Source organism: Maniola jurtina, chromosome 6, assembly GCF_905333055.1.
Source record: "Maniola jurtina chromosome 6, ilManJurt1.1, whole genome shotgun sequence".
Lineage (NCBI taxonomy): Eukaryota > Metazoa > Arthropoda > Insecta > Lepidoptera > Nymphalidae > Maniola > Maniola jurtina.
Window position 1 is genome coordinate 7,136,100 of NC_060034.1, and position 26,636 is coordinate 7,162,735.

A 26,636-nucleotide genomic window follows, 5' to 3' on the forward strand; every position below is an offset into this window, starting at 1 on the left:
CAAAATAATGTACACTGAAGTATAAACGTTAGGAAAATAATAATGAGATACCAGCTTTTGTTTTTGATTTCGTCTGCATGATAATCAGGGTCGTTAACAATGTAGGTATGCTACTATCATTGAATTTTTTTTTAGAATTGGATCATTAGTTTATTTTTATACAAACTAATAAGTTTTACCTCATTATAATATGTATTACCAAAAACCAATGCAGGAGAATGGAGGAATATCTTTATATCTTCATAAAACTTATCATACAAATGATGATTTTTTGGCAATAAATTTTCTACGAACTACATATTTTTTATAAATCGTTTCATAATAATCTTCCTAAAGTTTATAAGTTCAACGTCGTCCCTTACCTACCCCATGTCTGCTTTGACGTCTGCACAGAGTACTTTATATAATATGACGACTGTGAATGCAAGAAGATAACAGGGCCAGGGCCTACCTACCTACAATATATTCAGTGATGTTGCGTTTTATTTTGGCCTGTTGCTACGTACACGACCATGTTGAATAGTCTATTTTAGTCGACCTATCTGTCTACACATAATAAAACTGTAACTGGGAGGTTTCTGTACATTAAAGGAAACATTATTATCAATATAAACCTCAAAATATTATTTTTGGATATTTTGTCTGTCTGTCTGTACGCGCATCACCCGGAAACTACTGAACGGATTTAAATGAAATTTGGTACAGTGGTAGCTGGTACTCCGAGTTAACATATAAGGTCGTTTTTGTCCGGAAATAAATTAGGGATGGAGGATTTTACTCCATAATTCCGTCTTGAACCAATTTTCACATTTTTTTCTTTACAAGGGTTGTACTGTGTAACTTTGGTGAAGATTTAATGTTCAGTTTCCGAAATAGAGGACTGAATTCCTCAATGGGTAACAGAAAATCGATCACGATCAGTATAATAGCTTAGTAAAAAGTAGACTATTAACCATAATACATAGCATATAGCATACAGTACATAATCATTTCTCCCCTATTAGTAACAGGTTTGCTTCCGCTAGAAAAACGGGTCTAAAATTTTAAGTGCAATTCAATACGCGTTTTATTGTATTCAGAACATTTTACGAGAAATCTTTATAAGCAGGTAGGTAGATTTTAATAGGTATAATAACTCATTCATACCCATATTTTGTCTATGGAATAGATAGGCTCTCCGTGCGAAGCCGGGGCGTATCCACTAGTATTTAATATAAGTACCTTTCTTTTATTAATAATCTTATTATATTTTCAATTTTTAAGTAAGTAGAGTTGATAGTGAGTATTGCTAATTAGTATTTTATGAGTATTACGAGATTCCGTAGCATAGTGTTTTATAACAAAAGCCTCGAATTGGCCCACGTTGAACACATGTATCATGTCAATATTTAGGAGACATGGAAAGTCTTACCTGGTATTTCCCGTAACTTACAAAATATTACAATATTTTTAAATGAAAGTTATCGAAATATTTATCGATATTATTATCATCACTAGCAGTTACGAATAATATTACGTTGGAAATATACTTGTGTCGTGTTGTGCCGTGACACGTCACAATCATGTTGCTTTCATTCATTTAGTTATAATCCGTACAAAATCAGAATTCACTCGCTATTTTAACTCTATGTGTCAATTGTGATGTCGAAAGGATGGTACACCTTAAAAATATGGACTAAATCGTACTTTTGGACTTTGTCTGTGGTGGCGTTTGTTGGCGCGCGTGCGGTGCTTTTTTGGAGTGTTTTCTTGTGAGAAGTGGCCAGTTTTTGTGTTCTGCTGGTGTTTATTGGTGGTGGAACTGACTGGGAAGCGCTCTAAAGGGGCGCCGCGTGTATATCGGCGGTCGCTGGCACAGACGAAGTCCATACTTATACATATAGTTTCCCTAACTTTGTAAATAACTACAAACTTGACATTGGCTAATCAGTGTAAAGCCAGACGAGAGAGAAAAAAAACGTACTTTTGACATGACAATTGACACAAAATTAAAATGGCGACTGACACACATTATGGTTGAATGACATGTTGCCCCGCCTTTTGTCTCTCTCTAACTACAACTTAATATATCAAACAGAAATTCTTCTGGCGCGTCACAACACAACACGACACGCTAGTGTATTTCCAGTTTACATTTAAACATAAATAATGATGTTAAGTCGGTTGCCCTCAAATCTCTTGACTGAACTTATGTGATATGTCAGTATTAAGTAGTGCTATCTTTTTCGTATGTACTTGTTCCCTGCAGTAAAGATTAGCAGAACTTTTAAAGATGCCAATTTACGGCTGAAATAATAAATTTTAAAAAATAGATGCGAATTTTCGAGGGAGAAAAAACAGAGAGCTGTAGTGATTTAGTATCACAGAGATACTCGTTATAAATATTGTTATTGACTTAATAATTGAACTGTGCTAAATATTTACTATAGTAAAATCTAGAATCTACAACGCCTGGCGAGCAAAAATATAATCTATAATTGTTGCGATACATTTACTAATGGAGTCTGCGTTTTTCTTGTATATTTTGCAATAAAATTATGGCAGCCCCATAATTTTAGTCATGAAGAGCTTACTCGAAAAACATAAGCTATAAATAAAGTAAAAAAAAATCTTACATACCTAGGTACACATTTTTGAGTAAACTTACAAAAGAAATGTGCGTTATTTCATTAACAATCTTTGGAATAAACTGGCAAGTAAAAAACATAACAATCACAAACTTAAAACTAACAACAGACCCTCAAAAAATCATTATTAACAAATAATAAATTCATAAGACTGGAAAATAATCTCTTAAGGTAGGTAATAATTTAAATTTTATGAGTATTTTAGTTCCTCTTATTTACTAATTATAATCTTTTTCTACTCAAAAATATTACATATGTAAATGATTTTATTATCTTTATATTGGACTATAAAAGGCATAAAATCTATCGGCTAACTGTGATGGAAACCACGAATAATAATAATTATTATAATATCCTGAAATACGAAAATATAAAATAAATATCTGACTGAAATGAATTAAATGCCTTGAGTGAGAGAATTCTCTAAAACTATATCAAATTCATCCAACGGTTCGAGTATTTGTCTGAGGAAGGTGAGCAGGCCGCGCTTGCGCAGGAAACTCTGCTCTTCATACATCTCGATGGTGACGCGTGTCATGGACATTGGCACAAGCATTCTGTGAAGCCAATGCTCTCTGGAGATGAAACATTTTCATGTCAATATAATTATGAACTTAAAATCATTCTTAAATATCTTGGATTCACATAGGTTAGGAAATAAGACCGAGCTGATTCTACAAAAATCGATCAAATTGGTCGACCTTATAAGATGTTCATCCATACAAATATAAATGCGTTCAAGTGTGTCAGTCTGCTGGCTTTTACCGTTTTTTTAAACCGATTTTGATGAAATTTGGTACAAAATTAGCTAACATCCCGGGAAAGGATATATGCTACTTTTTATCCCGGGAAATCAAGGAGTTCCCAAGGGATTTTTAATAACCTAAATCCACGCGGACGAAGTCATCGTCTAGTAATAGTTATACGAATACTACACCTAAGACAGAGTAAGTAGAGTCTGTCTGTCGCCTTTTCGTGACAATCACTCACTGAAATGGACATACTCGTGTATATGCTGGAAATCGTGTGCCATACAAAATGGCAGTTTTTTTTGTGCCAATTCGAACCGATCCACCGAGCGTACCGGGAATCGATTTTATTGACAGTGTCAAATGATCTTCCTGTTAACACTATGTTACATCACTAATATTCGGTTCTGAGTACGCTATGACACTCACTGCTACCGATTTTATTGACAGTGTCGAATGATCTTCCTGTTAACACTATATTACATCACTAATATTCGGTTCTGAGTACGCTATGACACTCACTGCTACTGTCAGCGCCAAAATGGCAAGAAAGAACGAGTCGGCAATCGCAAGTCTAGCGTGTATTAGTAGAGGTCAGTACAACCACTGGATCTATCTTAACGAGACAGCTTGCGTCTTGGACATGGACATGGGTTTTCATCCCGAAAAACTAAAAGGTCCTACGGGTTTTAAAAAAACTTAAATCTTAAATCGTCGTGGACGAAAGCGCGAGCAAAAGCTCATTTAAAAACTATTGATTTAAAAAAATCATTTGATTTGTTGCACTTAATGTGTAACCACATTGGGCTGACGCAGTGTCGTGATGTGATAGAAGACAGTTGAACCTGACCTAGTGCTCTGGCGCGCTGTTTGGTGGACTAAAAAGCGTGAAGACTTTGTTTGTTTGCAGCCTTAAATCAGCCTTAAATGGATCGTACCTGAGACTGAGGCAAATGAAGAGTTGGAACTTCCCGTCCTTGCCTAGCGATCGGCCTACAGAGCTGATCTCATCCATGAGATGGCAGTAGCACCTCCATATGGCTCTGTGCTCCTGGTCTTGTCTGCAGTTGTACGCTACTCCACAACTCTTGTTCGATTGTGTGGTTGATTCGTCACATAGACTCATTTTGAACTCATCCTTCACTCTTGCTGTAAGACGTAGATGGTATTTGTCGATATTGAACTTAAGTTAGATAAAGTGAGGTTTATGATTTCAATTTTTAAATGGATAGTTTACGTTATAGTTACTAAGCGAAAGCATGGCGCCTAAAAATATTGTCATGCCCAAATGGGATACCATGTCATTGTTTATGCACATTAATGCAGATAATTGAAAAATTAGTAGATGAATCACTTTTTCTACTTATATTAAAAGGGCTAGATTGGAAAAACTCACCAAAATAGTCCCAAATGAACAGATTCTTCCCAAATAAGCGAGCGGACTTGAAACCGCATAAGAACGCTTGCTCCAAGCACTTTACCAAGCCGTTTTCGCCGCATAGTAACACACTCAAAGAATTCGCATCTTTTTCCCGTTTCGATTGGTAATGCCACTTAACTATTGCGTTGACGCAATCACCTGTAAAAAATAAGGAATAGATAGATTATTATTATTCAACCTGCCACGCGTCGAACCGTCAGAGGGACCTACCTATCATGTGCTGTATGGTGGAGGTGGAGAGGTGCGTGGTGGGCGACAGAGCATGCTGCGCAGGCGCGGGGGTGCGCGGGGAGCGGTCGCGCGTGCGCGCCGCCACCACCACGCGCTCCGTCGAGCCGTCGTCCACACCCGTGCCAAGCCATCGGTTGCATGGGAATCTGGAATGAGCATCCATACAAATTTCTTATGGCTCCCGTTCTTTTGGTACTGGAGGAATTCTCCTTTTAAGATAAACCCCTAGGAGCGAGACCAAATTATTAGTGGGATTTCTACTCACCTAAACTCCCACTATCCACCACTTTCAGCACATATTGATTTGTGTGATTCTTTGGAATACAACATATATTTTATGTCAACGTATAATTGTCACGGATCCAAAACGGATCAAACTTGGAATGAAAATGGAAGGAGTTAATCTATTTTTCATCCAGCCACTTCCCGCCAGCCGCTTTATATCGTCGGTCCATCGTGCTGGAGGGTGTCCCACACTATGCTTGCTCAAATGTGGTCTCCAAGGACCGGATGTGGTGGCACTCTTTAGGGAAGGCCTATGTCCAACAGTGGACATTCACAGGCTGATGGTGATGATAATAACCTATTTAGAAAATATCTGTGCCCTCAACCAGTTTATACGCGCCATTATACAGAAAAACTACTCACGTATAAGTATGTCCTGTGACCTCGTTTCGGACGTACACTTGGTCCAGAAGCCATCGCGGAGACAAGCCGGAATTGTCATGTCCAATACGCAAAGTCGAAACTACTCCCAAATTTTTGTGCTGCAATACATTTTTTCCACAAATCAGAAGTACATATACATATTTTGATGACAAAAGATTGTAGGTCAGTGCCCCTATTACCAAAGGACAATTAATCGTGCTTCTCATTAGTTAGAATTCTCATAGCAGTAGCTCAAATTCACAACTAGATTTTAGCCTCTATTTGTAAAGGTGCAATAAACAAAAGTATGGTAACAGGGGATAAGCACAAAAGCCGAGGCAGGCTGCGGTATAATTTAAGAGACCTGGTAGAAAGAGAAAAGAATCAAATATAACTGCGCTCACTACCCGGACACGAAGCAGAGTCACGCGTGATGTCTTTTGTAGCTTTGATTCGGATGATTGTTCAATGCGTGAAGCAAAACGTCACATCTAAACTCACCCGCATCATAACTGCGGATTTACACCGCCCGCGCCGACTTTGCATTATGCGATGATGCCGCACTTATCGAAACTTACATGAAATACAAACTCATTGGTGTTCCTTGGAATGGGTATCTTCGGAGTAGATTCGCCGTTTGCTCCCGAAATTGAAAGCCAGCAGTTGGCAGTAGTTTGACTCGCTTTCCGAGAGGGCACAATTAATACGCGATATGGCAACTCTGCAAAAATGTATAATGATAATATAGATTGAAGCGCCTGTCTAATGAAAGAAGCTGAGAGTTTAAAAAATTAAATGTAAAACAGACTGCGCAGAAGCCTCAGAAACTTTAAAAAAAACTTTAGTGCTAAAGTGCTTTAGTACTTTATTCGAGGATATGCGAGAGGAATGGATGTGAAAACGGTTGTTACGGATTGTTAAACATGTTCCCGCCTGCTACACTCTTTATTAGCACCAATAGATTTCTAGATTATTCCAAAGTGACCTATCCTTGTTTTGGCGGTCCGTGCTTCTTAATTTTGGTTAAGAAAAACATTAGAAGGATATTTTGAAAAAATTTGAGCTTTTATTTTTTCAGCAGACCAGATTTGGAAAAATTCTGAGCTTGCTTATTTTTTCCCCTGAGCAGATTTGGCAAAATTCTGAGGTTGTTTATTTTTTCACCATATCAGATTTGGAAACAGCAAGTATAACAACTTGAGAAAGACAGAGGATTATTATGTAATAACGTTTTATTTTGTTAATATTTTTTAGTAGGTAAATTGAAATTATATAACTTACTTGTTGTTGGATATGTGTTGGTAAAGCAATAATAGTCTACAGCATTCAATGTCAACAGATGATATAGAAATTGCTCCCTCTCTTCTTCGCATCGCAAAAAAGCCGTTCTTTTGTACTGAGATCGTAGTAATGTTGTATCTGACAACAGTTCTCTGAGATGTTTCGACAGTAGCTTCTTTTCTAGCGACAGCCTCACCCATGCACGGGCATAACCAATTTCCGTTTTTATATCAGTCATTGCTTGGACATTCCTAAAAAAACGTATTCAAAGTCGATTTAATTGTTTAGTGTTATTTCAGTAGAGGACTAAAGTAACTATATCATCTTACAAATTTCTGACTATCAAAAGGAGTAAGTACCTACTTTGAATAAATGGTTTGAGTTTAAGCATTTTATTATATTACTTACAACCGCTAACAGAATTACACGGCAAATTAAATCTAAATCCAATACTATATTCCAATTCTAATAATAATGGATGTGCGATGAGTAAAATGAGATCTTACCTCATGTCAAATGTAAGGTTTTCTGGTAAAGGCCGCAGTGGGTTCGGTGGTTGTGACTTACGCTCCAAAGTGCTGGAATTACTGAGACGGTCGCGGGAACTGTCTCGGGATCCCCCTCGAGAACTATCTCGGGATCTATTTGTGCTGGTGCTTTGCTGGCTTTCGACTTCAGCACCCACGGATGATAAATCTGACAAAGTTATACATTTTAAATTTTTTAGGGTTCCATAACCCAAAACAAAAACGGAACCCTTATAGGATCACTTTGTTGTCTGTCTATCTGTCTGTCCGTCCGTCCGTCTGTCAAGAAAACCTATAGGGTAATTTCCGTTGACCTAGAATCATGAAATTTGGCAGGTAGGTAGGTCTTATACCACAAGTAAAGGAATAAATCCGAAAACCGTGAATTTGTAGTTTCATCATTAAAAAGAAATTAAAACGTGTTTCAATTTTCGAAGTAAGGTGACTATACCAAGTGGGGTATCATACGAAACGTTTGTTTGAGTGTTTTTAAGAGGAATAGTAGAGTTTTAAAACTATCTTATTCTTGTTTAACATGTAGTATTACTAAAAACACTATTAACAAAGGTACCATTTTGATATGCGATACTTTTTAGAGACTACTTTAAAAAGAAATAGATCCTATAACACTTGTAAGTTTCATAACAAAATATTTGATACTTACAGTCCAAACGTTTACGTAAAACACACCAAGCCAGAGCTGCATGTTTAAAAATAAACAATATTTTTAACAAAAACATGCAACAGCAGAACCTTTTCCGTTACTACAGTCTACAGGTTTTAGTTTATTATCCAATCCAGACCTGGATTGTCAGGTGTAACTCGTATAATGTGGACAGCGTTTTAAAATTGACGAAAAGTATCAATTTTGACGGGTATTTCAGAAAATTAAATAGCTTCCACGAGATTTTTAAAACCTAAGTAAATCCACGCGGACGGAATTCAAATTCAAATTATTTTTATTCAATTAGACTTTTACAAGTACTTTTGAATCGTCAAGAGCATCTACCATTGGTTCGGAATGCCTTATCGAGGACATCATCTATTTGGTAAAGAGATAAAGCTTGAATACTGGAGATGGACATGGCTACTTTATATTTCGGTAAATCAAAGAGTTCCCACGGGATATTACAATCCGGGTATCTTTAAAACAAGAGTGAATAGGCATCTTCTAGGTAAACGCGTCCCATCTTAGACCACATCATCACTTTCCATCAGGTGTGATTGTGGTCAAGCGCTTACCTATAGTGAATAAAAAAAAAAATCTATATCCACGCGGTCGAAGTGGCGAGGATCATCAAGTAGGTATGTATATATTTAATCTGATACGACTTACCAGGCGTAAGATAGTTAGGGTCGATAGGCTTGGTCGAGTTGCTGCACTGCTCCAGCTCTTGGTAATTCGTGAGATGCATCCAAAGGGCAGACTTGCCCATCTTATGCTGAAGGCCATGCGACCACAGACGTTCCAACAGATCACACAGTGACGCTATCATGGTGCTTTCTTCCACTCCCGTTATGGACACTTCGCTGCCTAAACCTAAGTCGTTCTCTTCTGTTCCCATTTTCTCAAGGAGCATTCTCTTGGTTTTGCTTTTGCATTCCTGTTTATGAGCAAGCAAGAATAAAAGAAATGAGCTGCATGAAAAAAAATATTTTTGGAAGTGTCTAAGCAGCCGCAAACGATCATTGAGTTTAAAAAATATTCGGCCACAAGGGAATTGATTAGTTTTCAAATTTGTTCTTTTAATGCAAACACATAAGGTTTAATTTTGAATGAAAGTGTCTACCTAGTATGCTAGTGGTCATTTAATAAAAACAAATATTCCACCAGACTAGACCAGAGATTATTTAGAAGTCGTAAATGCTTAAATTTTCTCTGCCAGGAATCAAACCCGGGACCACCCACTTATAAATAATATACATCCCTCCTGGCGGTCACAACCTGCGCCAAGGTCGTCAAAGATTTGGAGAGCGTCCTAGGGAATGTCCTAGTTATAGTACCTAAGTCGTTAAGTGAAAGATCATACCTTCAATAGTTTCTCGACGAAGGTCCTGTTATTCTGAGCGATCGCAGCGGGCGTGACCTCGGTGGACAGCCGCCTACCGATATCGCCAAGCAACAACTCCGGCGGGCAATCTTTCACTTGCCACTTCGCGTTCTTTATACGCTTCAAGCTGTTAGTTCTGTAACATTAAAGTAGTTTGTCAGGCCTTTTTACTTATTCTTGATTTAGTAAATACAAAATGAAAAGCTCGGCAAGCGTGAAGCAATTTACTTTTACATTACACAACTAACAACTATTATTATTTATTCTTTTTGAACAATTTTAAGAAACCCAACGTAATAAATTACTGTGAAATCAAGCAAATTTATCTTGTTCTGTTAATTTTTATGACAGTAAATAGAATCATTATTGGCGTATATATTCAAAAACAAATATAGAATTCAACGTCTTTATTTTTAAAATATTTAGATTGATATCCACATAGTTTTTGGACTTTATAATATAACAGTTAGCTTATTTCGCTCATATAAATATAATATGCTAATTATTTAATGTGTATATGGAAAAAATCTGTAAATTATATTAAGAAACCTTATGACAAAAATTTACATGCACAAGTTAACATAGCTGCATAAACTACATACAAGTCAATTATTCTATATTATGACCAGTGAATGGAATAGGTAGAGTTAAGAGTATAGATACCTAAAGTTGAAAAGAGAACATAACATGGAGTTGTTAAAACCACCAAAATATTAATTAATTTTTGTTGAATCCTTTAGTTCTCTACCTACTCCAATCTCTGATTATGACTAATCTATAATATAAATAAAAGTTTATCCACCACAAATTTTAATTACTATAAAAATCTCGTACTAACCAGAATTCAATATCTTGTTAGCGTGTACATACACTACACGCGGCGTTGGCATGATGTTTCGTAATTCGTAGCGTAAGTTAGTATAAATGTGCCCCACATATTTATTTATATTTTATGAACAAAACGAACTTTAATAACCTTGTAAAATTATAGTAAAAAATATTTGTTTGCACATTAAAAAAATCTTTTTCTGTATTCGCCCTTAAATTTTTTGTAGTAATTAAAAAGTAGTGTACAACAGGTGTCCATTGGTAATGTCTTACTATCTATTATGTACGCTTAGCATCCAAACATATAGTAAATACATGCAAAACGGCACATGACAAAGATTAATATTAAAAAATAATCATGCACAACAAATCACAACTTATGGAAGCATTATGTTGAAAATACACTTGAAACTTCACAAGAATTAGGAATATAAATATGAATTACTTAATGAGAGTTATAATTTCGTTGTTCTTTTCAAATATCCGAGGGAAAATAGTGATAGGACCAAATATCTATGAGAGCATAATAATATGTCAGTCAAATATTACATAGGTACATTATATTAAGATGATCTTTAAATAGTAATGTATATGATAACTATTTAAAGTATAATATTATTCAATGATTAATTGGATTTTAAAATTAGAAGTATTAGTTGCATCTTAATCTGCATTAGAATAGCAATGCAAAAACTACTTTTTTAATACAGTTGCTCAAAAAGTGGCGTATTGCAGGGACGTATAGCGTTCGGGATGTGGGCTATTACATACTCGTGCTTTTTCTTTACCTTTCCCGCACTAGTGCTTTTTCTTTCCCAACTGTCAAAATATTAAAAAGAAAAACCAACCATGAAGTTTTTACTAAAAAAATTCATAGAAGTTTTTATGATTCATGCAAATACGTATTTCTAATAAGAAGCTACTAATTTGTTTCAATATCAGATTTAATGATTTGATTGAATGAGTTTGGTTAGGTTTCATTTCATCTTATTAAATTTCATTTTCATTTCATATCACTAAAAAACTTCTACTGAAGACTTGGCTGTATGGCATAGTTCCCTTTGCCTACCAGAATGGGTGAAGAAAAAAAAAACTCTGCTTATATTCTACGGTTGGCGCCATTTTTCAGAAATTTTCTTTGCGAGTTTAGTTGCCTAAAATGAGTAATTTCGACCCTAGTTTTTTATATCTATTAACAATAAAGTTGTTTTAAATTAAATTAAATTAAGTTAGTTGAGTTTATTGTGTTTTTATTAAATTGCTTCATTTTTTCGCAACTGTATTAAAAATAGTCGTTCAGTACACGTGCGGAACCGTCATTGCAACTCGTTCCGACTGTCAACCCTCGCCTTCAGCTACGCCTCGGCTCGGGTAGACATTTGTCGGAACTCTTTGCAATGACAGCCTTTCCGCACTTGTAATGAAATATACTATTTACTATAGAAGCATATTTCATTTATAGGATAAGTATTTGTATAACTTATCAATACCACATATTTAAAAATTCGTAAACAAATTGTTTTTTGTAAAGGTTGATGTGACATAATATAATGTGTCCTTTATAATAATTTTATTATTATATTAAATGTTCACTATTTTGTGCTTATGTGTGTCACAGCTGATAAATATGCACTGTAGGTAACACAACCTGTACGTTATAGCTTTTAAATAAGACTAAGAAATATAACTAAATTTGAATTCAAATGGTTTGACCATTCAAGTCCAATTAGACAACATTTAATAAATATGAGTAAGTAACATACATAATGCTTTTAGCATAGTTTAAATAACACAGGTTTTTTTTCAAAGTATTATCGAGTCAAATGAATTGAGATTCACCATCAGAATAATAATAATCTATACTCCTAATTAATAATTTATCTACCCTACCTATTTTTGAATAAATATAGTAACTATCCTATTTAAGATTAAGGATCATAAATTATGCAAAATAATACCAACGTTTTTTAAAGAGTATTCGATAATGTTGTACTAAAAGGCAAGGCATATACAAAAATAAGTGTTCATTGAGAATAATAAATTAACAAAAACACAAAAATAAATAGCTGCATAATTTTTGCTTTTAATCTTAAAGGAATACTTTGCGCACTTATAAACAAAAAATAGGCAAATAATAATATTACTTATTTTGATTCATAAGACAATAAAAAATTATAATTTAAAAAGATATGTTAGGCATATCAGATGCACGAGTCATTCAGTTGTTTTTTTTAGCAGAATGACATAACAAAATAATCGACACATAGGTAACCATTGGTTAACAATAATTGACGATTCTTGTACCTTAAGCTAGTTTTTTAAGAATAAAGAAGTTTATAAAAATGCATTCACTGAGTTTGCTAAGAAGTTTGCTATGAACATTGTTCAATTTAAATTTACACATATGAAAAATTAAACGTAAACTCAGCAAACGCGTTCCGTTTAAATTACAACTCATTGTCAAAATACATATTCAGGGATGTTGCCTATGTCAAAAGAAATTATTTCTTAGTGATTATATTAAATAGGGTCTTCTAAAATACGCGAAATCCATGTCTACTGTTAGTTTTAAGTTTAATACCCATTTTAAATGATATATTATGACTAAAAAACCACGTGAAATGTCCAAGACACCACATTTCACTATTTTATACAAACTGTAAGAGAGCGTTTGGACGTTTGATAAAGAGTTGCTGATTTGATTAGTTGGCAACATCCCTATTATGTACTTGTACTGGGTATACTTATATAGAACCATGATATTAAAGCACCCATACACATTATACAAGAATAAACAAAAGCTAAACACATTTAGGTTCGATAAGCATATTTGCATGCTAACCACAACAAGCAAGCACTGATAACTTCTCACAATACACAATATTCACTTTTTGATAAAAACAGTTTCTTCCTATTCTCTGAGTCAACAATCCATGCTAATATTATAAATGTGATACTGTGTCTATCTTTCGGTTACCTTTTCTTTTCACGACCCATCCACTTAACTGATTTTGACGACATTCGATACAGAGATAGCTTGTATACCAAGGAAGGACATAGACTACTTTTCCAATATATAATACATCATCTAGTAATATCAATAAATTCGAGTATTAAATCAGACCAAAATGTAATTCATATACATTTTACATTTTCCAATTAAAATTATTATTAAAGTAAATACTTACTTCTAATCTAAGGACTACGATCAACAACTTATTAATCGAATTGAGATAGTTTATATAAATTAATAAAAGCAAATGCTATCGAATATATCATTGGTTTCATGGTTTGACCACAATCCGTTCACCGGCCCACTACTGGGCACGGGTCTCCTCTCAGAATGAGAAGGATTAGGTCTAGTCTATCGATAGCGGATTGGAAGATTTAACACACCTTCGAGTACATTATGCAGAACTCTCAGGCATGAAGGTTTTTTTACGATGTTTTCCTTCACCGTTAAAGCTTAATTTCTAATAACTGCGATAAGTAACGTTTTGGTAAGATATTTTGCTAACATTATATTATAATATTTTAATATTAAACGTATTGTCAATATGTTAAAGCTAAACTATTATATTTGTTATCTCAGTGTGCTTTAAAACATGCAAGTGACAACTGTTTTGTGTTTAAGGTAAAACTGATACTACGAAAATCTATGTGTGATTATTTTGTTCAAATTTTTTATATAGATAAAATACTAAACACAGTCACAGATATAGACAATTATTAACGAGTATAAATACAAGATTCGGCCGTTTGCTAGGCTTTAAGAAGATTGTGCATATTATTTTCACTAACAGTTTCTAAACTACCAACATTAGTTTTACTAATAGAGCTATCAATCAAATGAATAACAATTCATATTAACTATTATAAATGCTTAACCATAAATAGTGTCTTAAGTTTTGAAATTAATATGTAGTTGATAAATTTTATTTTACTGTGCTGTTTCTTTTAATGTGGGGAAAATGACAGATTGATGACAGAAAGAGAGATCGGTGTTTCACTGTTTTACCTACCCCCTATTAGTAAGGCCGACGGCCGTATAAAACTTGTCGAATTTAAAACCGCACGTGTTTTTTAATCACCCGATATTAACGTTTTGACAGATTTACTATGCAAAAACTGTTAGAACTTCAAATTTATTATTTAGTTAAAAGTTATTTGACGATTGCAAAATCGCCCCTCAGACAGATAGATACATAATAATACCAACAACGCAGTAACGTTGAGCCAAATCATTCTGTGACCACCACAGTCAAATAAACATGTGTGGTGTTGTGGTATTTGTCATATGGTTCAGAGCTTGGTTAACATTTTTCCTCATGGATGCGAGTGGAAGGGTCTCCGGTTGGGAACGGTAGAGGACACTACGGCGTGCGTTACTGGTCGTGCAAGCGGGCAGGCGGGGCGCACCTGCGGTCCTCGACGGGCGGGGGCGCGAGCGCAGCCGCATCGAGGCGCGCGGGGAAGGCGCGGTAGTAGGCGGCGCGGTGCGGCAGGCGCTCACCCGGCGCGCCCACCTCCACCTCACAGGCCCACGCACCCGCCGCGCCCGCGCCGCCCGCCCACACGCTGTACCCGCGCGTCGCCAGCCCGCCCTCGCCCAGCCGGCCCCTGCAACAACACCCGAGTGGTTCACGACTCAAGTATGCTCCCCTAAGCGCAGCCCAGACCCCAGGCAGTGTTCACTTTGGAAACTAATTTGTTTTCTACGTTAACGTATGGTCGTATGAATTTAGTCTGTTAGAAAGGTAGTCTGTCTTGTCAGAAAGGTTGTGTAGTAGTGTTTTACTGTTGCGTATAAATAAACTCTTCTGGTTCGGAAGCTGCGGTCCGCCCACACCCGACTTAATTTGGTCGGTCTATCGCATGGTCAACCAAAAAAAGTTAATTATTATTATTTGTCTCAAGGTTTGGAGGCCTTTAAACCTGAGGCCTGGGGCGGATCACGCTCTCCGCCCCACAATTAATCCACCACTGCTACCAAATACCCTGTTAAACCGTTACTATCACGCCCCCAAACCCAAAGGTGCAAACAAACTACATACATGCAAACAAAAGCACTTACCGCACTGCTCTTATCCTATGTTCGAAGACTTGCAGGTTAGCGTCATACTCGCCCCAGTTGGCCATTATCTTGTTGTCTACGAGCGTTGCGAACATCTGCGTTTCGAGGAAGCGCGACAGAAACGGTCTGTGTCGCTGTGGCTGGTCCGACAGAAAGGACGCTTTGTCGAAGTTCACCATTGATTCACGCGCCGATAGCCAAGAGTCACGGTCCTTGTGAATCAAACAAGAAACTTTATTAAGTGCGACAGGAACGGTCTGTGTTGCTGTGGCTGGTCCGACAGAAAGGACGCTTTGTCGAAGTTCACCATTGATTCACGCGCCGATAGCCAAGAGTCACGGTCCTTGTGAATCAAATAATAAGAAATTTTAACAAGCGCGACAGGAATGGGCTGTGTCGCTGTGGCTGTAAAGGACGCTTTATCGTAGTTTTCCCATGGGATTTTTAAAAATCTGAAATCCACATGGATAAAGTTCTGAGCATTATCTACTTGATACAGATATAGCTTGCATTCTGGAGACAGACAAAGACTACTTTTTTCTATGAAAAGGAGAGTATTAGTATAAAATCCTTAAATCACGCGCATGAAGTAGAAAGAGTTATAGTTAGTATTGTGAATGGAGTTACCTAAAGGTCATTTGAAAACGACATATTGTGTTGATAAAATTCAAAATTAAATAAGGTCAACCTATACTCAAGTTTTACCTGATCTGGCATAATGACGAAGTTTTCGTACATCAGGAACATGTGAACAAATCTGTTGAGGAAAGTTTCTCTTATGGCAATATTGAAGCGTATGTCTTCATTGTATTGTTCTTCATCGTTAAGCACTTTCTTTTTTGCTGTTGGCATCACTGTATCAGCATCTACATCGTCTATGTTCACACCTGTAAACATCACGCTTGAAATTAAAATCTCTCTATGGTCTTCCAAGGCGAGCATGAGAGCATGCTATCGCAATCAACATTTACGGGCGGGACATACCCAAGAACGAGATGCGTGATGTGTGAACAATTCGAATCAACATTTGGTATTATTGAGTAAATTTAACAGAAAATCAATAGTTATGCACGTAACGAATATTACCTGTGCGTTTGACAATGTCCACGATGCGTTGCAGCGCGTCGAGACGGCGCGGCGCGCGGCGCGGCGAGCCGGGCGGCGACGCGTTGAGCGGCCTACTCTCGTCCCACTCCAACACGTCATGGAACGAATGCTTGCGACGGAGACCGCCTATCGGAACGAATTTATTGAAGTGAAAACGTTGGCGCGTTGGGCGATTTTGGCATGGAAGCTGCCATTTTTTTTTTCAAAAAATATTATAAAACTCTAGATATGCCAAATTCGTACTCGTTATTCATATTTGTTGGTGCGTGACAGGCATACAACGTAATGGGGCAGACTACATAGATACTAAAAAACTGCTATGACTCGTGCACGGTAACTTCATCGATACTTCACGCAGAGTCCGTCTAATGTCTACCCGATTCTTGTCCGATCATCGGAGATACAGATACGATTTGATTGAGATCTGACACAGAACTGGACCATTTGATATGCGATCATGATATGATACGAAGTAATCTTCGTAACCTTCGCGATTCGTATCAGGATCGTTGAGCAAAAAGGTTTCGTCCGAGTAGACTGGATGTAGACCACAGAACTATAAGGATTCCGTTTTTCCTTTTGAGATACGGAACCCTAAAAAAGTAAATATTCTTTATTGTACACCAAATTACATATAGAAATATACAAAATAGATACATATTTGTACAATAATACACACAAGGATGCCAACGTTCACGGTTTCTCGCTGTTCTATGGTAGAATGGTGAAGGACAAACAAGGTTGTGAAGTTTCTGAACACACTCTCCAAAATATATCAGAATAATTAATTAACTTACCTGAAGGTAAAGTACAGCTGCTGCTCATTCCATCATTAATATTATGTTTGTATGAAGATCCGTTTAATGCCCCTAGTTTCGTTGGCTCGGTCTCCGGCCTTTGTATCTATGGATGAAAAAATATTACATAGGTACATTTAGTTTTACATGTAATAATAACACAATATTCCATTTAAAACTCAATATAATTTTATTCAAATATAATTATTATACAAGTTATACTTACATAGATATCTTCCATACCTTAACATTTTTGTGAAATTATTTTCGTCAACTAAAAACTAAAATGATGAGGGTCACAAATGCCCTGGTCCGAGTAGCCCATAATAAACTCAAATAAATTACCTGATGCTTGTCTAAAACATGATTGAGTTCTTCAATGAAAGGTGTCCTATGTGGCAATATTGGCAGTTCTTCAGGAAGTTGTATGTCAGGCTTGTCAATGTCGACAAGGCATAGAGCAGCTTCAGATACTAAAGCGATATTCCTTGGACCGTTGCTTCCGATGGTAATGGCTACGCTGTCGGCGTGAAGACCTGTTAAGAGCAAAAATTTAAATAGAAAAACCTTTTTTAAGTAATTAATAAAATTTTATTATTTGAAATAGAAGAGTGAAACTCAGATCTTTTTTCGGTATTTAATAGCCGCCAAACAGAACAGTCGTTTTAAGGCACTCATTTTTTATCTGTGTGAAAAACATCTCTAAAGGTAACAATCCTAATCCTACTCCTAGTAATATTACAAATGTAAGTGTGGATGTTTGGATGTTTGTTACTCAATCACGCAAAAACTACTAGACAAATTTGGCTGAAATTTGGAATGGAGATAGATTATACCCTGGATTAACACATAGGCTACTTTTATCCCGGAAAATCAAAGAGTTCCCGCGGGATTTTGAAAAACGTAAATCCACGCGGACGAAGTCGCGGGCATCAGCTAGTAAAAAATACATTACCCATAACAAACGGGACAGGAGCATCCAAGAAGTGATATAGTGGTGACGGCAAGATGGGCACATACACGTGTGCCCACGAAAACGGTAGCAGAAGCGACACTATGCATTCCGCAACTAACATAAGTTTGTTGAAATCTGAAAATGGTACAGAGTTTTAACACAATTCTATTTGACATAGATTTAGGCCAATAGCCAAGCCAGGATACCATGGCGGCGCCACTGGTCGCGTCACCGTGAGGTCTTGAACTGCCAAACGAGAAACACCACAGCAGACACCAGCGTAAGAGCGATCACTTCATATCAACAGTTTGCAGATACGAATAACATCATCATGCCACAGTGTACGAGAGAGGCGTCCCTGGTAGCGCAACTGGTGGTCGAGTGAGTGACACGCCAAAGAGCACTCCATACAAATAGTTGCGCCACCAGCAGGTAATCCCGGCTGCCACCGGTAAATTGGTTGTGGACCCAAGCGGTCAACAGATGAGAACAGATTCTGTCCATAGAGCATTTTTTGGTAACGCGACAGGTTACGCCGCCACTGTCCTAGTGAGGTAAGGCCTTTAATCTCTCTGTCTCTATTATCTCGTCTATCTATCGTATTACTCATTGCTGAGCATCGTGACCCCTTTCCATTATTCAAATAATGGCGGGAGTTTTCTTGGAATAATAATAACTCGACTAATAGCCGAAATTAATATTCAATTTATCCTTAATCTGCCGACGTTGTTAATTATTGTAAAAAAAGACCTTACAATTTTTGACAAAACAATGTTGCTAAGTAACATATCGACAGATTACAGGTAGGGTTTATTTTATTTTATTCAGATAGAAGCTAGCCCTCGACTGCAAGCACACTTTGTGGTAAGTGATGATGCAGTGAAAATGGAAGTGGGCTAACCTGGATTGATTAATATCAATATTGACCTAAGAGAACAAGATTGCCACGCAGATGAAGTTGCTGGCATTGTCTAATACACTAGAAAGCATAATAATTAACTCAACTAAAACTACCTGCCATAAAATATTTTTTTCAATTTTAACAAACGCATTATTTAGGGGAGGTTTTTAGTACACCAAAGTTTTTATTGAAGCAGAAATAAAAGGACTACATACCACTAGATCGCAGTAGAACCTGATGTTCTAATAGCACACAAGTAAACAATTGGACTACACATTCAACACCTAAAGTAGTAAACATCACACGTAGAGGATAATCTAACAGAGGTAACTCCTCGGGAGGATTTGGCATTCTTATCACCTGCAAAAAAAAAATATTATTGAACATTTTACATAGGTACACTATGTTGCACAAAAAAAAATATCCACTTAACCTTGCATCAACCAATAATTGGTTTGACCATTTTCACTTATTTTATTACAGATTGAAAATGGTCAAAACAATGTTGCTCTACGGCTACCTTCCTGCTTCAGCATTACGCGCCATTGTTTGTCAAACGGCAATTTCAAAAATCACTTTGAAATGGGCTTTTGGCAATGGACAAGAACTGGCAAATTGAAGTATATATTCGAAGAAGGTAATCATATCTTTTGTGGTACTGCTTTCATCATATTTACATTTTACACAGCTTTTTGGCCATATTTTATATACTCAACAGCTATCGACTATTGATAGATAGATAGTTTGAATTTTTAATTTTTTTTTAATTTTCACATTTGCAGACTTTCTATTTTGTGCACTGAACACTTTTACAGTGCCATCAATAAACCTATGTTACTGCATACACACATAACTGTAAATATTAATAGCAATACTTTTTTACAATAGCTTATTTATAGCTATATTATTCTTTAATATAGCAATAGGAGGTTCTTTATCAATTAAATAATGTATCTCTTGTTACTGTTAGGCACTGCTATTTTAATAATGCAGTGTTCATATAAATAATTACAACTTACAACTGGGATAGGATCAAGATGTGGTTCAGATGGTGGTACATAAAGACGTAAGGCCTGGCCGGGCAATGGCACTGGTACTTCATATAAAAGATTGTAGACATAGGATTCTGGACTAAGTCCTGGACCAGGTTGTCTGGGTAATGACCTGAAAACCAAAACATTCTTTTAAAAGAGACTAATTTCTAGAGTTAATCTTTTATTTGCCCCAGTGTATGTCAAAATAATACATGATACATCTAGATATGGTATTATAAGTATTTTATTGTTTTGCATAAAAGTTAATTTCATTTAATATATTTAATTATTATTAACCCCTGTTTGTAGTGATACAGTCTTGCATATCTTGAATGCATTTCTGAATTGCAAAAGTACCAATACAGAATTGTGGGCAAAGATACAGCGACCAGCGACACATTGCAGCCTAAAACCATTTTGGAACTGTATTGCTACAAAGAAGTAGGTGATCTCCCTTACATTAATATAGTTGCAAAGTTGTCAATCATCCCAATTTGTCTATGTTATGTAGTGTAACTGTTTATGGTGAAACAATATGGCACCAATTTAAGGGGTTTCAGACACTCTAGTAGTTACCGGTATGTTACCTATATTAGTTACTTAGACTATATAGTTAGTCATGTTAAATCTGTTTAGCAGTATGTAAAAACAACTTAAAATAATCAAGATTGAAACTATACATACCTAAATAAATTTTCTAAGAATAATTGTGCTACCCTGACATAAGGGTATTGGCATATAAGTGCTATACTTTTGGCTACATAGAGTTTATCTTTGGTTATATCATAATAAGTGAGGGCTGCACCAGTGTGTGGAGCTAATTTAAAGGATCTTGGTAATGAGCGGGAGCTCTCTTTTCCTGATCCCTTCCTGTGCCCAGGGGGAGTTTGTCCACTGGAAAGTTCAGTGATGTACATTGCCTGCAATGAAATCAAATTAGTTTTATATAACATTAAAGGAATTCCTTTTTCCAATTATATATTATATAAGTGTTATTAGTATTAAATATTTGAACTGACTTACCTGCAATGTGTGCATAGCACTGCAAATGTTTCTGTTTCTAACTTCTTCATAAAATATAAGACTGTATCCATAATATCTAGATGCATTTTCTCTAGTTACTACGAAACTGTGAAACTTTGGCTCCAATGGATGCTTTTGAGTTTTAAATTGAAGACCAGCTGGGAGACATAACTGTAGACAGAATGATTAACAGATGTTCAATCAATGTATTACTAAAATGTGGATTTCATATTCATTTAATATAACAGAAAAAAATATGTTACAAAAACTTACCATACAAACTGCATGCTCATCAAATGGATTGCTATGAACATTATCTGGATAGTGAGCTAAAACCTTTCCTTTATACGAACGGTCAAGGGGCGATACGTGTAAGTTATCACCTAAAATAATATATAAAATCACCGCATAAGTCTAAGTCAAATGTAAATTGACTTACAACAAAGAAAATTTTATAAGTACATAATTACCACTGAGCCTATCTGCTTCTAGTCCTGAATCAAAGTCGAGGCCACATATTATAAAATAATCTGCAAATCGACATCCTACAGATAAATCCGAGACAGACATATTCATATCGACCCGTTATTTATTATTTGAGACACTTTCTCTTCCAGTTATAGATTCCCAGGTTTGTCTCAGCATTGTTTACTTGTTCGTAGTTTGCAATCAAAATTAGATTGTATCATGGGATTCATAGCGTCAGCAATATCAATATTTGCCTTATGCAAATATAATTTAAGTAGGTATACTATATTTATTTAAAAGATTTAACACATTTTCAAAAATTGATGCACCACAAATAGATTGGATTCCAAAAAAACTAGCTAGTAGCTTGATATGTCAATTGGATGCACAGACCACGAATCCGGAGATAGACGACGAAGTTCCATAGATCTGTTTATGATTAGTAGCGAGTACTATACATACCGATAATATCGGATTATATATATAGAAAAAATCAATATCTATCTATAATAAACTTTCTTTGTATCATGGTCTTTCTATTTCACCCTCTTATGGCAATTTAACACTATACATTACACGTCTCTTTCCCACAATATAATATAGATGTAAACGGTTGCGGCAAAACGTCACGATGACGTCATGACAGCCTAGTAATTTTAGGGATGAGCCTCGAAAATCGTAATGAATCGTAAATTAAATATAGTGTCGCACTTTATCGTAAAAATATCGGTTTTTCGGTTTTCATTTACCGATTTTCGGCAAATAACCGATTTCTTCAACTTTTTTTGGTCAACAAAAACAAAACAAAATAATTTAAATAATTTATTAACGATTTCAAAATCTTATTAACTATTTTTGGTTCAATGACGTGATGGTGATAAATATTAGCACGCTTAAAAATTAAGGTGGATGCGACGGGTCTGCCCGCGAAATTCAAATTTAATTTGGTTTTTCGCAATTTGTAAACTAATACGACAACGTAGGCTTATGGCATTCTATTTGCGACAGTAACAGTATCATCCCCACCTATTTATTTAAAAATCTTCACTTGAAAGGGTCCAGTTTAAGAAATTAGCTCTAGTATCCACTATAACTCACAAATTAGTCGACGATACTAGAGCTAATTTCTTAAACTGAACCCTTTCAAGTAAAGGTTTTTATGTAAACCTGTGAGGATGCTACTGCCATTGGAGCAATTAAAATGCCATAAGCCTAGGTTGTTGTATTAGTTTACAAATTGCGAAAAATCAAATTAAATTTGAATTTCGCGGGCAGACCCGTCTCATGCCCTTAAGGGCCGGCGCACACATGGCGGAGTGCGGCGGAGTTCAGCGCAGAGCATGCCCGCGAAGTTTTCTATTCGCGTGACACATTACGCGAATTTCTACCATAGAATGCGCGAGCACGCGCGGGACTGCGCAAGTATCCGCACGGATGCACAATTAAATTTAGATATTATTTCAATGAGGACAAAGTCGATAGTACTTTGACTGTGAAAAATGCTCTGCGCTGCGCTCCGCCATATGTGGGCCGGCCCTTAAAGTACCTAAACTAAACCTTCGTAGGGTTCCAATGCACCACAACAAACTCAGCTGGGTATTTTTTGTTATTACCATCTCACAATCACACTTAAAACTAGTCAGAGCAATTTATTCATACTATTCTTTTATCATTATCTTTTAGAAAATAAAAACTTTAGATTTCAAGATACATCTCCAAAACGTTGTTTTGAGAGATTATTATAAACTGTATAACAATTAAATATCATAAAATGAATTGCTATAAGTGTAATAATTGTAGTTTTCTGACCAGCGTTTTATATTTAACACAATCGAACGTCTTGGACGAATTATACAAGACGCAAATGCCAAATTATCGTAGTCTTCATAAAGACATTATTCATTTAAAGTTACTGAGGTCAAGTATCAACCGATTTAAGTAATAAAATTTTCATTGTCAGGAAATACAATACAAAACCAGATAATGCAACAAGAATTTTGCATAACAACATGACTTATCTCATACTTATGACATACTTTTGTGTCTTATGACATACTTTTGTGTCTTATGACACAAAAGTATGTCATTATTATTCAGTTACTAGCTGATGCCCGCAGCTTCGCCCGCGTGGATTGGTCAGATCCCTTGCAGCATCAGGATTGGAGTTGGAATCCAAATTTTTTTTGAAATAATGTTGCAAAGTTCCTCTATCGATTAAAAAAGAAATGACGCAAATTGGTTCAGAAATCTCGGAGATTTTGGTGTACATAGGTAAAAAACACAACTCTCTTCTTGAAAGTCGGTTAAAAAAGTAGCCTATGTTACACCCTGGTCAATTCTCTACTTGTATGTGAAATTCCGTTAAAATCGGTTCAGCCGTTCCGAAGATTAGCCTTTTCAAACAGACAGACAGACAGACAGACAGAAAAATTTTTAAAAACGTGTGATTCAGTTATGGTATCGTTCAAATAACCATATGACCTTAATATGTGGTAGTTATTTCGAAATTACAGACAGACACTCCAATTTTATTTATTAGTATAGATAGTATAGATGTAGTCATGTTTTCAACAATAATAATTGTACTTGATTCTAAAAATACCATTCAAGTGAGAGTCGGATTCGCACAGAAGGGTTCCGCACGATCGTACAAGAAATCTCAAACCAGTGTAATAAAAATGTGCAAATTAATGACGAATGTGATTTAGTTAAACTAATTATTTGATTGGGAACACAAATCTTTAATTTTTTTGTGATGTAACCATAAGTTCACGGTTTTCAAATTTTTTCGTTCAATTGTGCTATAAGACATTGCCACCAGCCAAATGTCATGATTCCTATTTTGATTCCCCCAAAATGGCAGACACGGGGGGCAGACAGACAGACAACGAAGTGATCCTTTATAGGTTCCTGTTTTCCTTTTGAGGTATGAAACCCTCGACAAATGTAAATCTTTTCCATTAAACTACATTAACCAAAATATATTCTAGTAAAATGTATGAAACAAAAATTTTCAAAATCTATTTATGTGGATTTAGAAAATCATGATCAGTTTACAAATTCACAAAAAAATTAAGTTTACTAAATCAGATATAGATGGCGCTGTTGCCATTAACTTGCATTGTGGCAACTGTGCCACAATGCACACTGGTTAAAATATCTTGTATAATGATATGGAAACCTTCGTGGGTGAGTCCGACTCGCACTTGACCGGATTTTTTATACCTAAAGCCTGACTAACTAAATTCGTCATCATTCCAAAACGCTAAATGGTTGCAATTTTTCGGACAATGCGTTCTTAAAACCACTTTTAGAATGACCACAACCGTTTAAGCTATCGAATAAATTATTTATAAATAAAATTATCTCTGTAATGAAAATGCCATCATCGATGTTTACAGGTATCTTACAATAATCGTCAATTGTTAAAATGTCCATGTATGTCTTCATCCGCATTGACACAGTGAGGGCCACCTCTCTGCTAAAGACTCTTACAGCAAGCTTGACCTGAAAGGTAAAATGAATTATCAATGAATTACACAAATTCGAGCAAATTGTTAGTTATAAAATTATGAGACATAAATCACAACATTTCATGATAATCTTTGACTTTGATTAGATATGTGATGTAACCACAAATTCATGATTTCGGATTTTTCCCTTTATTAATTATTGTGCTATTAGGACATTGCTAGCTACCAAATGTCATGGATTATATACGGGAAGTATCTCAAGAGCTTTGATTCCCTTGTCTTGATAGAGACACAGATAGACAGACAGAAAACGAAGTATAAGGATTCCTTTTTTCTTTGAAGATATGGAACCCTAAAAATAGAGGACCTAAATGAATTAAAATAAATGCATCCTTTACTTTATTCTTATATCAAGGACATAATTCAAGAAATTTTTGGGCTGTGTCTTAAAAATAGTGCCACTGGTGCCGCTATTTTATGCACCAATTGGTCAAACCAATAATTAGTGGGACAAATTGAACTTTAAAATGTTATACAATCTACTTTGTCCTACTTGGAGGGGCAATGTGTAATAAGCCAAAATAAAAATCGGTCAAGTGTGAGTTGGACTCGCACACAAAAGGTTCCATACCATCGCACAAGATATAACACTATTTAGCACGCTGAAAAACAGACATACAGACAAACGGATGGACAGGTGGACGGACAGCGGAGGCTTAGTAATAGAGTCTCATTGGCACCCTTCACGTACGGAACCCTAAAAATTGATACGAGTCGTTGCAATGCTAAATACTTTTGGGTGCTCCACCTGTTTCTTCATAAAATGTTTGTAAAACTTCAGTTTGGTATGGTAAGATGTCTTTACTTGCCTTCATATTATCGACAGAATTTGGTTTCAAATGTCTATCTGTTAGTCGATTATTCCTTACAGTGCCACCAATCCCACCTACCGCATATATTTTTTCAATGATCTGACACGCAAATAGCACGGCGATTAGCGATGATTAGGTCCTTTTTCTGAAATTGTTTAAATGACATTTTAGTAGATGTGGAACATCACACATATTATGATATACTTTTTTGCCATTCATAATATAATAATAAACATTCAACCCATCATTGTCACTGCGAAGGAGACTGGTAAACTTTTTTTTAGAAAAAGTGCTATTACGAGGGCGGCACTGAAAATTTCGGGAATCAAGGAAGTGACACAACATTACTATTTAAAACATGTATTTATTGCTTTTCGAAGTATTCTCCGCGAAATTTGACACATTTTTCCATATCATGGAACCAATCATTGAAGCAACCATTCCATTCGGAAGTTGGGGTCTCCAAAATGGCCGTTTTGTAGGCGTCCACAGCTTCTTCAGGTGATGAAAATCTCTGACCACGCAATGTATTCTTTATTTTAGGGAAAG

At 36.0% G+C, this 26,636-nt stretch overlaps 1 protein-coding gene across 1 annotated transcript; it reads right to left on the reverse strand.

Moving 5' to 3' along the window:
• Positions 1-1,957: 1,957 nt before the first annotated feature.
• On the reverse strand, positions 1,958-22,084 carry LOC123866301 (DENN domain-containing protein 5A). Its single transcript, XM_045907757.1, has 24 exons — positions 21,745-22,084; positions 21,548-21,657; positions 21,275-21,445; positions 20,936-21,171; positions 20,237-20,381; positions 19,433-19,577; positions 18,317-18,451; positions 17,707-17,897; positions 17,362-17,467; positions 16,544-16,690; positions 16,163-16,344; positions 15,458-15,669; positions 14,803-15,003; positions 9,535-9,691; positions 8,841-9,108; positions 8,169-8,204; positions 7,484-7,673; positions 6,978-7,228; positions 6,275-6,417; positions 5,697-5,815; positions 5,028-5,194; positions 4,773-4,955; positions 4,315-4,525; positions 1,958-3,202 (listed from the first exon to the last, which is right to left on the reverse strand). The coding sequence occupies exons 1-24, from the start codon at positions 21,848-21,850 to the stop codon at positions 3,025-3,027; spliced, it is 3,990 nt and encodes a 1,329-aa protein (XP_045763713.1). The 5' UTR covers positions 21,851-22,084; the 3' UTR covers positions 1,958-3,024.
• Positions 22,085-26,636: the final 4,552 nt, after the last annotated feature.

What these genes read in the sequence shown, in the direction of transcription:
- LOC123866301 (XM_045907757.1), bottom strand. Translation starts at nt 21,850, where the DNA reads ATGAATATGTCTGTCTCGGATTTATCTGTAGGATGTCGATTTGCAGAT. An exon ending in CCGCCCGTCGAGGACCGCAG is followed by an intron (nt 9,692 to 14,802) that starts GTGCGCCCCGCC and finishes TTAATGTTACAG; the next exon opens with AACTAACAGCTTGAAGCGTA. An exon ending in TTTACGTAAACGTTTGGACT is followed by an intron (nt 7,674 to 8,168) that starts GTAAGTATCAAA and finishes TAACTTTGTCAG; the next exon opens with ATTTATCATCCGTGGGTGCT.